The sequence below is a fragment of the Mus musculus genome, chromosome 15 (genome assembly GCF_000001635.26).
Source record: "Mus musculus strain C57BL/6J chromosome 15, GRCm38.p6 C57BL/6J".
NCBI classification, from domain to species: Eukaryota; Metazoa; Chordata; class Mammalia; order Rodentia; family Muridae; genus Mus; species Mus musculus.
The window spans coordinates 79388368-79405940 of record NC_000081.6 but is presented as its reverse complement, the minus strand read 5'-3'; the positions used below and the strand labels follow the sequence as shown (position 1 = coordinate 79405940).

At 52.5% G+C, this 17573-nt stretch overlaps 1 protein-coding gene across 8 annotated transcripts in view; it reads left to right on the top strand.

Annotated features, from left to right (window-relative positions):
- The first annotated feature begins 2637 nt into the window (after positions 1–2637).
- Positions 2638–17573, top strand: part of Tmem184b (transmembrane protein 184b) — a 42620-nt gene continuing 27684 nt past the window's right edge. For 2 of the 8 annotated variants that reach the window (XM_006520806.3, XM_030248501.1), the window contains exon 1: positions 7318–9265. Coding sequence is in view for 2 of the 8 variants with exons in the window: in XM_006520805.4 (XP_006520868.1) it covers positions 3107–3135 (29 nt within the window). In the remaining 6 variants the exon portion in view is untranslated. Of the gene's footprint in view, positions 2757–2965; positions 3136–7317; positions 9266–17573 lie in introns of those variants that run through there. The other 6 variants (NM_172608.1, NM_001253819.1, NM_001253820.1 and 3 more) reach the window with 6 other exon arrangements.

Here is a 17573-nt window from a genome sequence, read left to right as displayed (position 1 = left end):
AAACAAACAAAACAAACAAACAAACAAAAAAACCCAAAACCAAACCAAACAAACAAACAAGCAAAAAACCCCCCAAAACCAAAAAACCTGACTAAGACAAAAGAGGTCATTTCATCTCTCTGTCTACAGGATTTCTCTACATAGCCCTGGCTGTCCTGGAACTCATTCTGTAGATCAGGTTGGCTTCAAACTCACAGGGATCCACCTGCCTCTGCCTCCCTAGTGCTGGGAACAAAGGCGTGCGCTGCTATCACTCATCTTATTTATTTCTTTGAGTGACTGTCTCACTATGTAGCCATGGCTGGTCTAGAACTTGCTACATAGACCAGGCTAACCTTGAACTCACAGAGATCTACTTAGTGCTCCTGCTTCCGATATGATGCATTTAAAGGCTACTATTCTTGGCTTTTTTTGTCTTTGAAAAAATTTTATCTATTTATTTAGTGTGTGTGTGTGTGTGTGTGTGTGTGTGCACTCATGTCACTGTGTGTGCCTCTAGGTCAGAGCTGGTTTTCTCCTTCAGTCATGTAGTCATGAGGGCTGAACTCAGGCCCCTCAAGTACCCCGAGCTTCCCCCTTAGGACCTAGCTATTATATTTGTCCATGTTACAGATACTTTCAGTACGTGCTTGCCAGTACTCCCAGTGCAGCATACTAATTTTCATCAGGAAACAAGAAACTGTCAGACATCTTCATCCTTGCTGCATGCACTTTTCCTGGGGAGACATGAACAAATGTCTCCTCATCCCAGGGAAGGGACTGACCACAGAATAAAGGAATGATTCTGCTCCATCTAGCTTGGTTAAAGAACAGTCAACGAGTCTGTCAGCTGCTTATAGGAGCAAGAGTGAACGGTTGCTTCTTAAGGGTGATTAAAAACAGACAAACAAACAAACAAAAAAGAAGAAAGAAATAAGTCCCAGTCCAGCATGGGTAATGAGCCCCCCCCCCCCCCAGCTTTATGGGAGTGGCTTGCTTCTAGAATTTTCTACCTCCCAAGAATTCTTAACTCCCAAAGGTCATTTGGGGACAGGGGTGAGGGGAGGGGAATTACATATTACAGATGCCAGTAACCCCACCCCTCACCCACATTGCCATAGTATGACCAATAAACTCACAGGTTCATGGAGGGAGATGTGTAGAATCTTTGGTTTGTTTGGGTGCCTTCCTATTTGGGGCACGTATCTCCCCAAAGTTAATGCAACAGTCTGTTCACTAGGAAGATGGATAATAAGATAGGAAAACAATCGATACGTGTTAGAAATGAACTTTTATTAGGAGAACAGGGCACAGTGAGATGTTGACTATGGACTGCAGGTGAGGGGCTCAGCAATCTTACTCTGGGAAGGAGGTATTTGTCTCAGAACAATCCTGCTTCAGCTTCCCTAGTAAAGCCAGCCAAGCAAGACTTTGAAGACATGTCTGGGGAAACTGTAGCCCCAGCAGAGGGGACAGCAGGTGCAAAGGCATGGAAGCTGAATGCTTGTACTTGGTTGTAGGGAAAGCAAGAGGTCAGTGTTCAGGAAAAGGAGATGAGGCCAGGCATGCCTGCGGAGGGTGATGCTGGATCAAGGCTGTGCAGAGATCTGCAGATGTTGGCTTCATTTGGAATGGCATGAGGAACTAATTAAGGGTTTTGAGCAAAGTGCCATATAGTTCATCTTGGGTGGGTTCGTTTGTTTGTTTACTTTGGTGCAAAGAATTATATTGAGGGTCTGGTGAATGGTAAGCAAGCATTCCTCCAACGATTTGGATTTTTAAAGGAATCCCTGATTCTCACATTGGCACAGACCCGCCGAGGACAAGGTTGGAAAATCGGGCTAAGTAGATGCTCACAGTACCTGGGCAGAGCCTGGACATGACAGCAGTTCAGTAGTGTGGAGGTCAGAGTCTAGGGATACAGGATGTCTTGCCCAAGCTGATGGGACGAGGGGGAGAGGGAGGGCAGCACTCAAGGATAATACTAGACTTTCTGGCTTGAAGACTGGAAGCAGGGATTGGGGAATGCTGTGAAGAAGAAATGTGTGTGGAGGGGAAAGCAGCTGAGCCCGCTAAGTAAGAGGCGTCGGTAGACATTTGGAGCTGGAGATAAAAATAAACTTGGTTGCATATTACACATTTCAGTCATCTGGGTAAGACGAGGACCTCACAAATCAAAGTGGGGTAGGGGCTGGAATGACTCCTCTAGAATCGGTTCGTTAGGCTGCTAGGAATGAGGTGGGGCAGCTCCACTAGAGCAGTTTCATTTTGCATAACTATACAAAACGTTCCGTGGAAGTCCGTTCCACAGTCTCACACTCACCCTCCCTGTCTCAAACGTCAACTAGATTTCGTTTCACCTTCAGCGTTGGCATATACAAGGCTTTCAGAGAATTGAAACTCAAGCTAGCTCGCGAGTGTCCGGGACAGTCTGTATCCCGCGGGTCAGACTGTGCATCCCAGGACTGTGGTGGGTGGGACTGGACTAGGAAACCTGGGCCCTGGGTCTCTCGCGGTGCGTTTGCGAGTTGCAAGAGGACCTCACCATTCTCCTGACCCGAGATTGCGCGTGGTGCTTCGCAGCGCGCGGCCCCTTTAAGGCTCGGCGAGTGACCTCAGCGGCGCGCTCCGGCCCCGCCCCCGCCAGCGGCGTTCCTAGTGCGCAGGCGCGGCGCGGCGGTACCCGGCGGGGCTCGGGACGCGCCAGCGGCGGCCGAGATACCGGGCTGCGGCGCCGCCTGCTCCGCCTGCAGTCTCCAGCGCCATGGGCTCCTGAGGTACCCGGGCGGCGGATGCACGGGATGAACGGGGACCGGGCGGGGGCTGCACCTTGGGGAGAACTCCACTCTGGGGACTTCCCGCGGGGAGGCAGGGACTCGGAGGCCCCCAAGCGGCCCGTGGGTGTGCCCGCTTCGCCAGCGTGGCGGGGCCCTGAGTGTAACCGGACCTGCTCGTGGGGGAGTCGGGGTGGGCGGCGCGGGGCCCAGCCTCTTACCGATGGGACTGTGCGCACCGCGGTGGGTGTGCTGCAGCCTGGCACGACCGAACGGGGCGGGGAGACGTCGGTCCTCAGTGCAGTGGCTTTGACCTGGCCCGGTGGTCGGCCCTTGAGACGGTACATGCGTAAATGGGGGTGTGCGCGCGCTTTGCACACAGGTCAGTAGATTTGAAGGGGGATAGGGATCTGGGGCTCCCAGGATGCTGGGTGTTCAAAGGAACCCTAGAGATTGGTTTGGGTGTGTGGTGCCTGTTTGCCTGGGCACGCCCTTGGACACCTTGCTTGGATGCTTAGCTTGGGGCTAAGGAGCTCCAGGCAGTGGCAAAGCTAGGGAGTCTGGGGAACGGGCTCGGATTTTTAGTTTGTATCCTTTCTTGGAGGACTGTATGAGGCGGGACATCTCATCCCTCCCTCCTTGGAGGCCTTGGTGGGGCAAAGCAGGTGTCTGCCTGCCTGATACCTGGGTGTGAGGTGAAGGTCTATGTATTATTCATCTGGCTGCCAGGTGCTTTATGTAAGGAGAGAAGTAGCAATCTGTGCCCTGGAGGCAAGTGCTGCAGACTCAGCCAACACACACACACACACACACACACACACACACCCCACCAGCATCAGCAGCAGGGGGAGGTGCAGGTCTCCACGGTCTGGCTTTTTTGACAGGCTGTTTGCAGCATCCCTCTTCGTGTCAACAAGTTTGGTGGGCCCTTGGGCTCGGCACATCTGAGTATCTTGAGAGTTCTGTGCAGGGCCGGAGTTGGAACCCTTGGGTGTGGGAGCCCCAGAAGCTAGACTGGTGCTCACCCCGCACACAGATGTGAGGATCGAGGCATCGAAGAGCTCTCAGGTGCTTGGGGCAGAATCAGAATTGGAAAGAATCACAGGGATTCCAGAAACAGAAGACAAAAGACTGAGGAGTATGGAGGTGGATTCAGTGCTGGGGGGTGGGGGGTGGGGGGGATGGACAAGCCAGCAAAAAAAAAAAAAAAAAAAAAAAAAAAGGAAAAAGAAAAAAAAAGGCTTCAGTACAAAGGGACAGTCGAGCCAAAGCTGGGTGACTAACATTCCTCAGAGACTTCTTGCTTTCCATGTGTATTTTCCCAGTTTGTTCTCAGGGCAGCTGTGCCAATAATGTATCGGGCATAGATGTGGGTTAGGAAACTGAGGCAGCAGGTCAAGGCGGGTGGGGTGGGACGGGATGGGGATTAAGTGACTCCCTTGTCAGTGTGGGACTAGTAGGCTCTGGTAGCATCCTTCATCCCTGGGTCTTGCCCAAGTTGCCTTGTAACTTACTGAGCATCTACTATGCGCCCGGCTGAGGGCTGTCTCCCGGCCCTGCTGGCTCACTGCTCTCCCTGATGTCCCTGGAGTAGAACACAGAGGAACAGGATCTAATACCTTCTTCTAGAGGCTCCCAGTCTGCTGCGGAGGTGGACATAGATAGCGACCCCACTGGCCAGTGTGGGTGGTGGGGCTCTAAATACTCCCCTAAGAGCCATAGGTGACCTGGGCGTCCTTGTGTAATCCTGGGGGATGCCTTGTAGATTGCTCCCAGGGTGGTGGGGTTGGACTAGGGAGGAGAGAAGAGCTTCCGGGTGGGAGGGGATCAGTGGGCAGCTTGTCCTAGTTCTGTGGACCAGGCCTGTCGGCTGGCTGCTCTCTCCCATTTTTTCCCCTCTTTTGGTCCTGTGCACTGGATCGGGACCTCAGGCACTCTGGGCAGGCAGTGTGCTGCTGAGCCGTGTCCTCGGCCCTCCAGGACTCCCTGCCTTTGAGGCTTTGCTTCTGTTTGCCAGCTGGCCTGCCCAGGCCTCTCCCCAAGAGGGGCTCGGTGCTATTTCCAGTCCCGCTGTGCTCATTTCTCTCCATGTGCTCCCTGGAGTAGAAGCTGCTAGGCAAGGCAGGGCCCAGGCCTTTCTTGTTTTGAAAGTAAGTAGCAGCAGCGAATGAGACTGGGGATTTGATGTGAGTGTTGGGAAGCCTGGAGCTAGGCCCTCAGAGCTCAATGTGGGGTCTGCCCCAGGACCTTGGCTGAGGTCTTTTTGGGGGCAGCAGGTGCTTGCTGAATACCTCCTGTGTGCCATGAATTTGCTGGCCATCAGGGAAGAGAGGCCAGAGACCTGGGTTGTCCCCTGTGAAAGGCTGTGGTTGGCTGAGGTAGCCCAGCACGTGACTAATACATTTGAGACAGTGTTCTACTTGGGGTAGGGAGAGAGGGCTCTGAAGGGGCCCAGAGGACAGTAGGAAAAACAGCTCCCCTGGTAAGTTTCTTGAGCACTTACCATGTGTCAGGCACAGTTCAAAGTGCTTTCATGAGTTCCCATCCTATCCTCCACTATCCGGTGAGGTGGGGCTGCCACCTTCCCCATCACAGGTCAGTTGGTTCAATCTCCAGGCTTTTCCACTCTGACCTTCGGTATGCTCAGTGCCTTCCTGGTCCTGGAGTTAGAGATGGAGCATGGAGGAGGAGAGGAGGGTAGCAGGGGCCCCAAGCAGATGTGGAGGCCTGTCATGTCTCCCTCTCGGAGGGTTTTGGTGTGATCCCGGTGTGGTCAACAGAAAGCCTTTGAATGTTTGAGAGGAAGTGACACACACACCCTGTGTTGTGAGGCTGTATCATCACCCTGCATCTTGCTTCCTTCATTCTGGCATGTAACTCCAAGATGACCTGCCTCCTTCCTGTTTGCTGCCCCTTTGGTCCCTGGTGTCTCTTTAGTCTCTGCTCTGTTTTTCTTTTGCATATTCGGGGCTGAAGGTTACTGTGCCCCAGGCCCTGCTTTCCTGCTGGTCTCTTCTGCTCTCTGTCATTTGGCCCCACTGAACTGAAACTTCTTTGTTCTGTTTTTGTTTGTTTGTTTGTTTTTTAATTGGAGACAAGGTCTCATGTATTCCCGGCAGAACTTGAATCCACTATGTGGCTGAGGGTGACCTTGAACTTCTGACCCTCCTGCCTTTACCTCCCAATGCCTAGGATTATATAGGTAAAGTGCCCAGTTTATATGGTGCTACCACGCCAGGGTGGAATGTCAGCGGCTGAGCCAGCCCTGAACTTGTTTTCTTAAGGATTGAACCCCTGATTGTCCCAGGTCTCCTGGGCTCTTAGCTTCTCTTGTTACCTTGGGAGGTATGGTCAGTCACCCACTGTCCATGTTCTATGAACGCGGTTAGAAGGACCCAGTAGCTGGTAGTGGAGCCAGGCAAGCTGGATGCAGCCGCCTCATCTTCCTTTGAGCTCCACGAAGACTTCTTGCTCTACTTTGCCAGGTGCCAGGCTGGCTGGATTTGGTGCAGTGACTCGCTGGCCTGCCTGTATGAGTAATTAGGCAGTCATCCCTTCTCTGGACAGAGGCCATGAGACTGCACATGCTCCACTAGGGGTCTTTGCCGACTCTTGCAGAAGCACAGCTGGCGGGGGCTGACGGGCTGTATGTAGGATGTGAGCATGGGAGTTGAGGGAGAAAGCCCAGTGGGTGCTTGAGCATAGGCAGCTGAGGGTTCCGGAATCTGGGCCAGCGAGATGGCTCAGTGAGTAGAGGCGCTTTCTGCGTAAGGCTGATGACCCAGCTTTGATCCCCAGAGCCTGTGGTGGAAGGAGAGACCCAGCTCCTGAAAGTTGTCCTCTATCAACTACATGTATGCTGTGGCTGAGCAGTGCTGAGCAGTCCCTGTGGCCTGGAAAGAGAATTAGGAATTGCAAGTCAAATCCTTGCATTTATTAGTACTGTGTCCTTGGGTAGGTCACTTACCAGGTAGAATTCATGGTTCTTAAAATTAAGGTAGCCGGGGCATGGTGGCGCACGCCTTTAATCCCAGCACTCTGGAGGCAGAGGCAGATGGAGCTTTGTGAGTTCTAGGCTAGCCTGGTCCAGGATGGCCGGACTACATATTGAGACTTTCTCTCAAACAATAAAGCAATAGATAGATAGATAGATAGATAGTTAAAATTAGGCTGGTGGTGTTATTGTACATTATGTATTCCTGTTACTTTGGAGGTTGAGGCAGGAGGATGGGTTCAAGGCTGGTCTGGGGAAGGATAGGATCTGCAGTTTGCCTCATCTGTAGAATGCAAGTGCCAGCAGCGTAGACATTATAGGGCTATCATGACACAGCATTTGTGTTAGTGCACAGTATGAGCATGGGAGCTGGAGGGTTAGCCTTGGGTAGCAATGTTGCTCATCCACCTTGTGTTTTGCAACAAGATCTCTCACTTGGACCTGGGGCTCTCAGGCGAGGTAAGCTGGCAGGGAGCCCCAGGGACTTGCCTGTCTCTACCTTTCCAGTCTGGAATCTTAAGTGTGCATCCACATGCCACGCCTTTCACACAGGTGCTGGGAATCGAACTCAGGTCCTCAGACTTGTGCGGCCAGTACTTCCCGGACCAAGCTCTCTTTCCTGTTCTCACCAGCTTTTGCTGTTTGCTTGCAGGCTGTTTAATTTCTTCAGGAGTCTAGTCTGTCAGGCCTAATGTGGGGAGCTGCATCTAGCGAGGCAGAGAGACACCAGCAGCAGGACCAGACCAGTGCAGCCGTACAAACCGGTCTGTAGCAGGACTGTCATCCATGTTCATTGAACGTGATTTCTGCCTCCCGGAGACCAGAAAGGGAGGAAGCAGAGTGGGAGCTCCTAGGTGGGAGGGAACTCGGAGGCCTCTGGGTTTAGGTTTTCTCCGCGCTCCTCCTCCGGGCTGGCCCTGCTCTATGAGATGCGAGGTGGAGGCTTGTACAGCACACTGAGAAGTTGCTGACAGCATTTGTTTCTTCTTCTTTAGAGATTTATTAACTTTTATTTTGTGTGTATGAGTTTTGCCTCATGCCTGCATGCGTCTAGCGTACCCAGGGAGGTCAGAAGAAGGCATTGGTTCCCCTGGAACTGGAGTTAAAGATAATTGTGAGCTGCCATGTGGCTGCTGGGAATTAAATCTGGGTCCTCTGCAAGAGCAGCCAGTGTTTGTTCTTTCTTTTCTTTCTTTTTTTTTTTTTTTTTTGGGTTTTTGAGACAGGCTTTCTCTGTAGCCCTGGCTGTCCTGGAACTCACTTTGTAAACCAGGCTGACCTCGAACTCAGAAATCTGCCTGCCTCTGCCTCCCGAGTGCTGGGATTAAAGGCGCGCGTGCTCTTTCTTAAGCACTGAGCCCTGTCTCTCCAGCCCGCAGCTGGCAGTATCCTCAGCAGCCATTCCTGGAACTCTGCTCTTCAAAGCCCCAGAGAGGAGAAAGCCACATGCAGGGGGTGCTCAGGAGCTGGACTGAGCCTGAGCCGTCATGGAAGCATTAGCTCCCGGTCCTAGATGCTGCTGTGATCATGCGCGTGGCCCTAGCTGTGGCTTGATAGCAGCATACACGCTGGACTCCTCCTGCCTGCAGTCAGCAGTGTTCCACTGCCTGGCACGGAGCTGGCACTGAGTGCAGGTGTGGGGTTGTCCTGTTTGTTTCCTTGATTTTATTTATGTTTGCTTGTTTGTTTGTTTTGTTTTCTGAGATGGGGTCTCTGCGTAGTCCTGGCTATCCTAGAATGCATCATATAGATCAGGCCGGGCTTGAACTCATTGAGGCCCTCTGTCTCTGCCTCCAGAGTGCTGGGATTAAAGGACTGTGTCACCCTGTCCAGCGATTTAGTTTTCATTTATTTGACAGTTTTATTTATTTACTTTAGACGAGGTCTCCTTGTATATCCCTGGCTGGTCTAGAACTCTCTACATGACTAGGCTGACCTCAGACACAAAGATCTACCTGTCTCTATCTCCCAAGTACTGGAATTAAAGGTGTAGACACCATTCCTGGTTTGATGTTTGTTGAGGCAAGGTGTGATGTAGCCCAGGCTGGCTCGGAGCTCCTGATCTTCCCACCTACAACTTTTGAGTGCAGGTGTGCACTGCCATGCTCGGCTTAGAACAGGACGGTCTGTTACGAGTGAGGTTGTATCACTGGAGGCCAGCAGTGCCCAGTGTCTGCCTACAGGGGGCAAGGGAAGTCTCGAGCTTGTATGAAGGCAGGAAGCCCAGCAGACACCTCCTTTTCCTTCTCTGAGCTGGAAACCAGAGGGGAAGGTCCCACCCAGAAAGCCTTTGTGCCTGACCCGAGTCACTTCCGGCTCTTCAGTGTGTTGGAGTCCCTCAAGAAGGGCTGAGCACTGACTTGGAGAAGCTCCGCATAAAGATAAGCTGTGTGGCCGGTGCTAGTGGAGAGCCCCTGCTGATCAAAGCCACCCTGGGCTACGCGGGCGGACTCCATTTCAGCTTCTCCATGCTTCCCCATAGAAGAAGACGTCGCTGTTGAGTTGATGTTCGTTCTAGGTAGGAGTTTACAGGGTTTCACAGTTCACTGAACGTGGGTCACAAGTATTTGCCTAGGCTGGCCACAGGTCGAGAAGAGTGAAGGTCCTGGCGCTTTGTTTGAAGTTCAGTAGGAGAAATGAGGTCCCCTGCCTCTATCCTGGGATGGCAAAAAAAAAAGGGGGGGGGGAGCGATGGCCTTGAGCAGGCCGCTTGCTGTGTCTAAGCTCACGGTGGGCATCTGCTCATCTTCCTGTGCTGGGTGGGTTCCTAGGTCAGAAAGGCTGGTCACCAGGGTGAGAGCCAGGTTGGCAGGTCTCAAGGTTGTGAAGAAGAGCGTACACACACCCCTGTTTCTTTTACAGCCTGAAGTCTGGGCAGAGATCTTGTGAAGACTGTTTCTCTTGCTAAGACTATCGGGTCCTTGACCTGGGTGTCCACAGCCCATCCCAAGATGTTGACACCTCTAACAGCTTCAAGAGAGGCTGTTCCTCTCTCTTCCCATCCCTCCTGAAGTAATTGCATTTGTCACCCCAAAAGGGATTTTCAGATCACACAGCCTCTCCACCCTGAGGGACATACACCTCTATTTTTCTTCTTATGGACAAGCTACATCAGGAGAGGCTCTGTCCTGTGGCACATGGCAGAGGACCTCCACTCTACAGAGCACAGCTGTTCTCCAGGGTCCGTGGTCATTTTTAGAAAAGCTCTGAAGGCGCTGCCATAGGTGCTGTAGCCTCTGGTCTCCATCTCTGTTCATCCTGTGAGCAGCGAGGGGCTCAGCAGCGCTCAGTGTGGACGTCTACACTGCGCAGTGACGAGTGTTGGCAAAAATGCGTGGTCGTTTTTATAGTATTAATATTGCCATGTAATTACTCTCATTCTGTCCTCAATATGATCTGTGTAGGGCTTTGCAGACTACACTTCCCAGTGGCCTTGGCCCTGAGAATTCTTACTCTGTAGATGGAGAGGCTGAGGCTCGGAGGGTGAATTGCCTGTGGTCCTCAGAAGAAAGCAGGCCTTTTGGATCTTCCTGATCTGAGTGGCCACCATGTTGCTCTCCCTGAGAGAGATCGCAGCCTCTTGGGAAAGCCTGGCACACCTTGCCAGAAGTAGAAAACTCTAATGAAGGACCTGGTTGATCTGTGGGGCTCCTGCCTGGGGTGGGCTGACAGGCACTCGAGACAAAACTGTGTGGGTGTGGTTCACAGTAGGTGGAGAGGGAGGCAGGACCTTCAGATAGTGGGTCCATGTGGAGCGCACACAGAGGCCAGGGACACAAGTAGGTGACATAGCCCTGGGGTAGAGTGAGTCTTCTCGAGTGGCTTGGGGTCCTGCCTTACGCCCTGGAAGGCATTGTGTGATGCATGAGTATTCCGACACATGTGGCTTAAGGTTGCAGGAACATAGCAATCTGGACTTGCAAAGGCTGAATTACTGCTTCGTGAAGCAGCTGCTCTAGTGCCGGATGCTTCTGTGGGAGCAGAGTGTGTGTGTGTGTGTGTGTGTGTACTGTCTGAGTCCCTCTCGAAGAGGTCTCCCCCACTCAGCTGGGGCCAGGAGGCCTTTCCTTTCATCCACACTTTCTAGTGGCTGGGTTTGATTTGGGGAAGAGAAGGAAGCCCCGTCCTGCTGTCCTCAGCTGCCCTCATTCTCAGGGAGGACACTTGGATTCCTGTCTGAGACTGCCCCCATCCTCTATGACTGGCTGGCTACAGGGTGATGCTTAGATCGGGTGGCTGTTGGGCACATGGGTTATGTAACAGTTAGTGATGGACCAGGAGCAGGGAGGGTGAATGTCATGTAGTGTGAGTGTTTGCATGACTGTGATGTCCCACAGCTGTGGCAGGGAGTGTGATACACGGTGCTTTTCTTTCCTGTGGGAAGGCTAGACTGGAAGTTAGAGACCCTTGGATCTCTGTCCGACTCTTCCCTACTGGGCCCACCTGATGCTCCCCTGCATACTGGTGCATACTGGTGCCTTCAGCCAAGGACATCAGTTACAGCTGGGTGTCTTGGTGACCCATTTATGTCCACCAGGGCATCAGAGCTGGAGCTGGGGAGGGCTGACAGTCTAGGTCTAGCCTTTTCATTCTTCCTTGTGGCCGAGATGGGGACAGTCACTGGAGCTTATGTACGGCTAGGCAAGGGCTCTTCTGCTGAGCTGCACCCCCATCCCTGAGTCTCCCCATATGTGCACGTAAGGAGAGCTAGTTCACGGATGGGCAGAACACTGAGCGAGTTGGGTCTGATCTCGGTCCAGTACCACCTCCTCACCTAGAGCCCTTTTTGTTGAAAACTCAGCTTTCCTCTGCCATTTCTTCCCCCACCACAAGCGCCATTGCCAACAGTAAGATTCAGTTCCTAGGTGAACAACTTAAGCGTACTCCGCCTCCGCCTTGACTTGTCTGCAGTGTGCATTTCTGAACCTCCAGAAGCTGCATGAGGAATTGGCCTGCAGGCATGATACTCTGTGAGCAGAGTGATTGGTTACATGGCTGGACATTGCTGCTGCTTTGTAATAGCCAAGAGCTGGACTCACCCTCAATGTCTCTGTCCAGGGAGACACAAAGAAATGATGGCCTGTCCGGCCATGGGCAGTCACAGCAGAGGCCATAGAGGGGTCAGGGCTGTTGTAGACAAACCGCTGAGTGAAAGCAGCGACTGGAGGGGGCCGTGTCCAGAAGCCCCTCTGTAAAGTGAAGGAAGTGTTCCGGTATGTAGATGGTCCCTAGGCAGCCACAAGAAGCTGGGACCATGACATCTCTGGGGTGGAGTGCACTGTGCTGGCCATTGCTTGCTGATTGTCCTTTGTGCCTTTTTCACCTGCAAAAGAACAGGGACTCCCAAGCCTGCCTAGAGCTGGCTCCAAACTCCTAGGTTCAATCATCTTCTGACTTCGGCTTCCTGAATGTTACCAGGCCTGGCTCCCCTTGTACTTCTGATGGCTGAAACGTGAATGTTATATCCCTTGAAGAAAATCAAACAGGATTAACTGAACTCCCCACTTGCCCAGTGTAGGCGGCCAGTCCAGGCCACCCCTTCAAAGACAGCTGGCCTCACTTAGGCCCTGACCCCATCCAGTGAACTTGGTTTTCACAGAATGTCTGAGCAGGTTTGGGGTTCCTTAGTAACGAGGACCTCTAGCTCCTCCCCTGCTGTTGGCTGGCTTTGGCACTTTTAAACCCCTGCAGTGAGCTTCCTCTGAAACCTTCAGGGCTTTCCCTGTGGGCAGCTAACACCCTGGGTGTCCCAGGCCCCTCTGTGGTGGCTCTGGATCCATGCTTTCTGGAGAAGCTGGCTTTTGCACTGTTGGCGTCCCTGACACTGCACCTCCACGCCTTTGCTCCCTCGCCCAGCACCTTGGCTGCTGCCCTCTGACCTTCCTACAGCCATGGCCATTCCCTGCTGCTATCACTTGGGACTTTCTGCACTGTGTCCCAGGCACCTGACTCTTCCCTGGGACTCCTTGTGGTTACTTGCTGTCCCAGGTAAGGATGCTCACAGCTCGGCACCTGGGATTCGTTCTGCCTGGTTTGAGCGTCTGGTGCCTGGCTTCTCCTCTCCATGTCAGTGAGACCATCCAGCTTTGTAGAATAGTCCTTTGTTCTTTTTCACTGCTGCGGAGGTATCCACTGGCTGATTTTGACACTGTGTAGCCCTCCCTGTGGGGACAGGCATCTGTGCTGTGGCCTTTTCTGCTCTTGAGCCCCTTGCACACTCTGTTGTGGGTGTGCACCAGGACGGGCCGCCTGTTCGCTCTGTAGGTGTGAATGAAGTTTGTTGTTTGGGGTTGGCCATCTAAACCCTGCACTGAGACTTGTGCTGACACCCAGGGGAAGGCACCTGTAGTAGTCTTTGTTTAGAAAGCCAGCTCCCAGAAGGCAGTGGGGAGGTTGGGGTTCAGGGTTCTGCAGCCATGTGCTTGCTCAGTGCTAGATGGGACACTGGGTAGTTAGAGAGGCTCCAAAGCTCAGCCCTACAGACCGCACGCTGATCTGTTTGTATTCAGTGTGGAAGATAACCGAGTAACCAGAGGTCAATCTGGTCCATTTGAAAACCAAAACCCTGAACTCTGGGCATGATGGTGCACACTCTGAGTCCCAGCACTCGGGGTAAGAGACAGGCTGGCCTTGTCTACATAGAGAGTTCAAAGTTAGCAAGGCGACTCTGTCTTAGAGAGACCAACAGACAAACCCAAAAGACCCCACTACAGAGCTGGAGAGATGGCTCAGTGATTCAGAGCACTTGCTGATGTTGCAGAGGATCCAGGTTCCACTTCTAGCACCCACATGGTAGCTGAAAACCATCCTAACTCCAGTTCCAGGGAGCTATTGCCCTCTCCTGACCTCCACGGGCACTAGGCTTGCATGTGGTACACAAATATAACATGCAGGCAAACATTTACACACATACAATCATAGAAATCATAAAACAACAACAAAACTCCAAAGAGACCCAAAGCAAAATCGCCTAATTCAAGGCAGGGTTAAGTGATCCCCAGGAACTGAAGGGCTTAGAGTCCCCTGTTGCTGCCTCTGCTTCTGATACCCCCCCCCCCGCCCCCTCCATACTACCCCCAGCACAAACAGGCCAGGGTTGGATAAGTTCTCCTCTGCTTCAGGCTCCAGTGGGAATGCGGGGCAGGGGGGAGGGCATGTGTGTCTTGATGGGAATAGTATTGTGGGAGAGGTGGACCTCTGTCCTGTCGTGAGGCATGTGACCTTTTTCAGAAGACTCACCAAGCAAAGCTACCAGCTGCTGGCCAGCCACTCTTTCCTCTAATCGCTTCTGGAGAAGGGCCAGCGTGTGGGCTGATGTCTGTCTCTGATGTGGGCCGGCTTCCCTCCAAAGGCAGCCACTTGGAGGTTGGTCAAGCTAAGCAGCCCTCCACCCCCCAGGTCTAAGAGCCCCTCATTCCCAGGCTACAGGCCCAGATGCAGTGTTCAAGGGAGTCCCTATGGGGAGAAGGGAGGAGGCCTGTAAAAATGAACTTCCCCCAGGGGATGAGACAAACAGAACAACATTCCAGAGGAGTGCCTGCCTGCCTGTTGCCAGTGCAGCCTGGCCTGAGGGGGGCCAATGGACACTGGGGCGTGCCCTCCGTGGCTACAGCTTGGCAGGGCTCTGCTCTGAAATGAAATGAATGAAAATCTGGCTGGGTGTTGTGGCTCATGCTTGTAAACCCAACACTCAGGCTGAGGCAGGAGGATTACCCTGACTTCAAGCTGGCTTCAGCTACAGTGAGACCTTGTCTCAAAAAGGGGAGAGGTTTGGGGTGAAGTGAGGTTGGAGGGAGGGCTAGGTGGTTAAGAGTGCTTTTTGTAAGCACCACCATGAGGACCTGAGTTCAGATCCTGTCACTCACTGAACAAGCTGGCTGTGGTCTCACATGCATAAGTCATCTCAGAGTCAGGAGGACTGTTGCCGCTTGCTGACTGCCAGCCAGCTCTAACCCAAACACAGGAACTCGACCTTTCCTCAGAGTAATATCCAATATCCTCCTGGTCTTTGCTTGCACATGTGTAATGTATACACACACACAGTACACACATGCATACCAGGCTACACACACACAGTACACACATGCATACCAGGCTACACACACATAGTACACACATACATACCATGCTACACACACACACCAAGCATGCATATAGCATATTCACACACACATCACATATACACATATGCATATATATATCTATCACACATATACCGTAGACACACCATACACATTACATAAATACCCCGTATATACCACACACAAACATCATACACACATATACCATATACAAGCATGCACACTGCACACACCCACAAGATTAAAGAGAATCAGAGACCAGAAGTAGGGCCAGCCTGGGCTCAGCGGCTGGTGGGAATGTGATACCCCACCACACCCCTCTGTGATGGGAGGATGCATTTGTGTGAGACCAGTAATAGTGATGGCAGCAGCAGCGTGCAGTACTTGAGTCTTGTTTTTTCCTGGAAGCGCCTCTGGCTTGGGCGTGGCTGTGTGCCCTTTGTGCCAAGCAGAGAGAGGTTGCATAATTTGTCTCTGACACACAGCTAGAGTGGCAGAGCTTGGAGTCAGGTGTTGGTGACGTGGCTCCAGGGCTCAAGGTTGAAGAAAGGCCAGGCAGTGTGGGGAGGGCAGTGTGAGGATTGCAGAGTGGGAGGGCAGAGTAGGGAGGGCAGTGTGAGGGGACAGTGTGGGGAGGGCAGTGTGAGGAGGCTGTCCTCACAGAGGGACAGCGGCCTGTCTTCCCAGAGGAGGCTGCAGACATGGTGTGTGTTGGAGGAGGGGAAGTTTACTGAGTGGGTTCCTGGGTTTGACACAGTTCATTTCCTAGGGCCTGGTTGAAATGTGTTCCAGACTCGCCTTCCCACTTCCCTCCGATGCCATGTTCTCAAGTCCCTTCTGGGTCACATTCCACTCCCTTGACCCTCTGGTGTAAGGTGGAGAGCATAGTGTATTGGCTACCCCCTGTTTTGAGAGCTGGGTTACCCCAAGCTTGTTTCCTTCTTTCCCATTAGCCACAGGCCTGAGGCTCAACATGAGCCCTGTCCTTTGTCATGGTGGCCACCGGAGGGTCTCTGCCCAGAGCACTCATCTGTCTGGGTGCTCTGACCAGTTAAGTCTCCTTTGCATGTGGCCAAGGCCTTTATGAGCTGCATAGTATCTGTCACAAGTGGCCTGTTCAACTGCTCCTGAGTGAGGCCTTGTTGGCACAAGCCTACCGAAACATCAGGAGGGCACAGGCTGGCTCCACACCATTGTCCATGCCATGCCCATGTCCCCAAATCAGTGTTCAGCAGATACATTCCAGCCTCGTGTCACTGTCATCCAGCCAGATAGCATGATAGTGGAAAAGGCCGTGAGAGAAAAGACTGTGGATCTGACAGAAGGTGGCCATGTGTAGGCAGTAGGGGACAGGGCAGAACATTCCAGTCCCCAAAGCAGGTGCCCTGAAACATGAACTTTGACCTCCAGAAGTTTACAGTGTTGTCATGGAGAAATCAGGTGTGAGCCCACCTGTGGTGAGTGTCTCTAACTCAGGGAACTTCCTTATTCTGACAGTGACTCTCCCCTTGCTTGAGTGACAGCTGGTGACAGAGTCTGTTTTCATAAACTTGCCTTCATGGTGCTGTGCCTCTCCACCCCTGTAATAGTCCATTGCTCTACTTGGTGTGGCCTTCTCAGGCTAGAAGACGGTGGATGTAATCCAGCTTCCATCCTTTGCTCTCTCCATACCTCCTTCCAGCAGAACACTCCTGCTCAAGCCAAGCCGCAAAGTGTCAGCAGTGCGGAGGGTCCAGATGACAGAGCCCACAGAGCGTGCTGGGTGGCTACAAGGCCAGGCTCTGCATTGCTCAGTAGCTCGCAGTTGCCTCTTCCCATGTCCCTACTCTGTGCCTGGCATCATGGACCTAGAGAATGTGGGAAACAGGAATGCTGAGCTGAGCACTGCCAGGTTCTGCTGGAGTGGGTGGGGCCCAAGGTGGTGGTGATGTTTTTGGTGAGGTGAGAGTTAGTGGTCTTGTTACCATAACGATCAGGACAGAGGAGAAGCACCTGGGCACTCAGATATGTGCTCACCTCACACGTGTAGGGTGACAGGGCTTCTGCTGTTGAGGCTCAGACAGGAGGCCAGAGGCCTTGGTCACTGGGGAGTCCACTCCTGTCAGTGCTGAGTAGTTTGGGGGGAATGTTGTAAGTGTGGAAGTCAGTCCTTGTGTTGCAAAGCCTCCCTAGCCATGTTCCTTCTCCACCACAGGAGACTCCAGATCTTGCAGAAACCCCAGAAATTCCTCCTTAGTCAGCAGCAGACTCATTTTGCAGCCAAAATCTGACCTGAATTGATGTGAGACTAATTATAACCTTTAAAGGTTTTACCGAGGCAAGTGAGCTACATTTTTCTCTATGGGAGTGCTATGCATGGGAGGTTTGGGGGGTTGCCTAGACCCCTGTGTGAATGCCAGACCATATGCAGTACTATAATCTATTTATTTACTTACTTACGCATTTAATTTTGTTGAAACAATCTTACACACCCCAGGCTGGCCTCAGCTCACTGTGTAGCCAACGCTAGTCTTAAACTTCTAAGCCTTCTATGGGATTACAGACATGAGCCCCCACATCTGGTTTATATAGTACTAGGAATGGAACTTAGGGTGCTGTTCTAAGCAACAGTTCTACCCACGGAGCCACGTTTCTAGCCCTACACTGTACCTTTTGAAAGTGTGCACACTTCTGGTTGCTAACCTTGTGCCTCAGAGGCCATGGCAACAGGACAGTACACGCCTTTGCTCTGCTCCCAAGATAAAC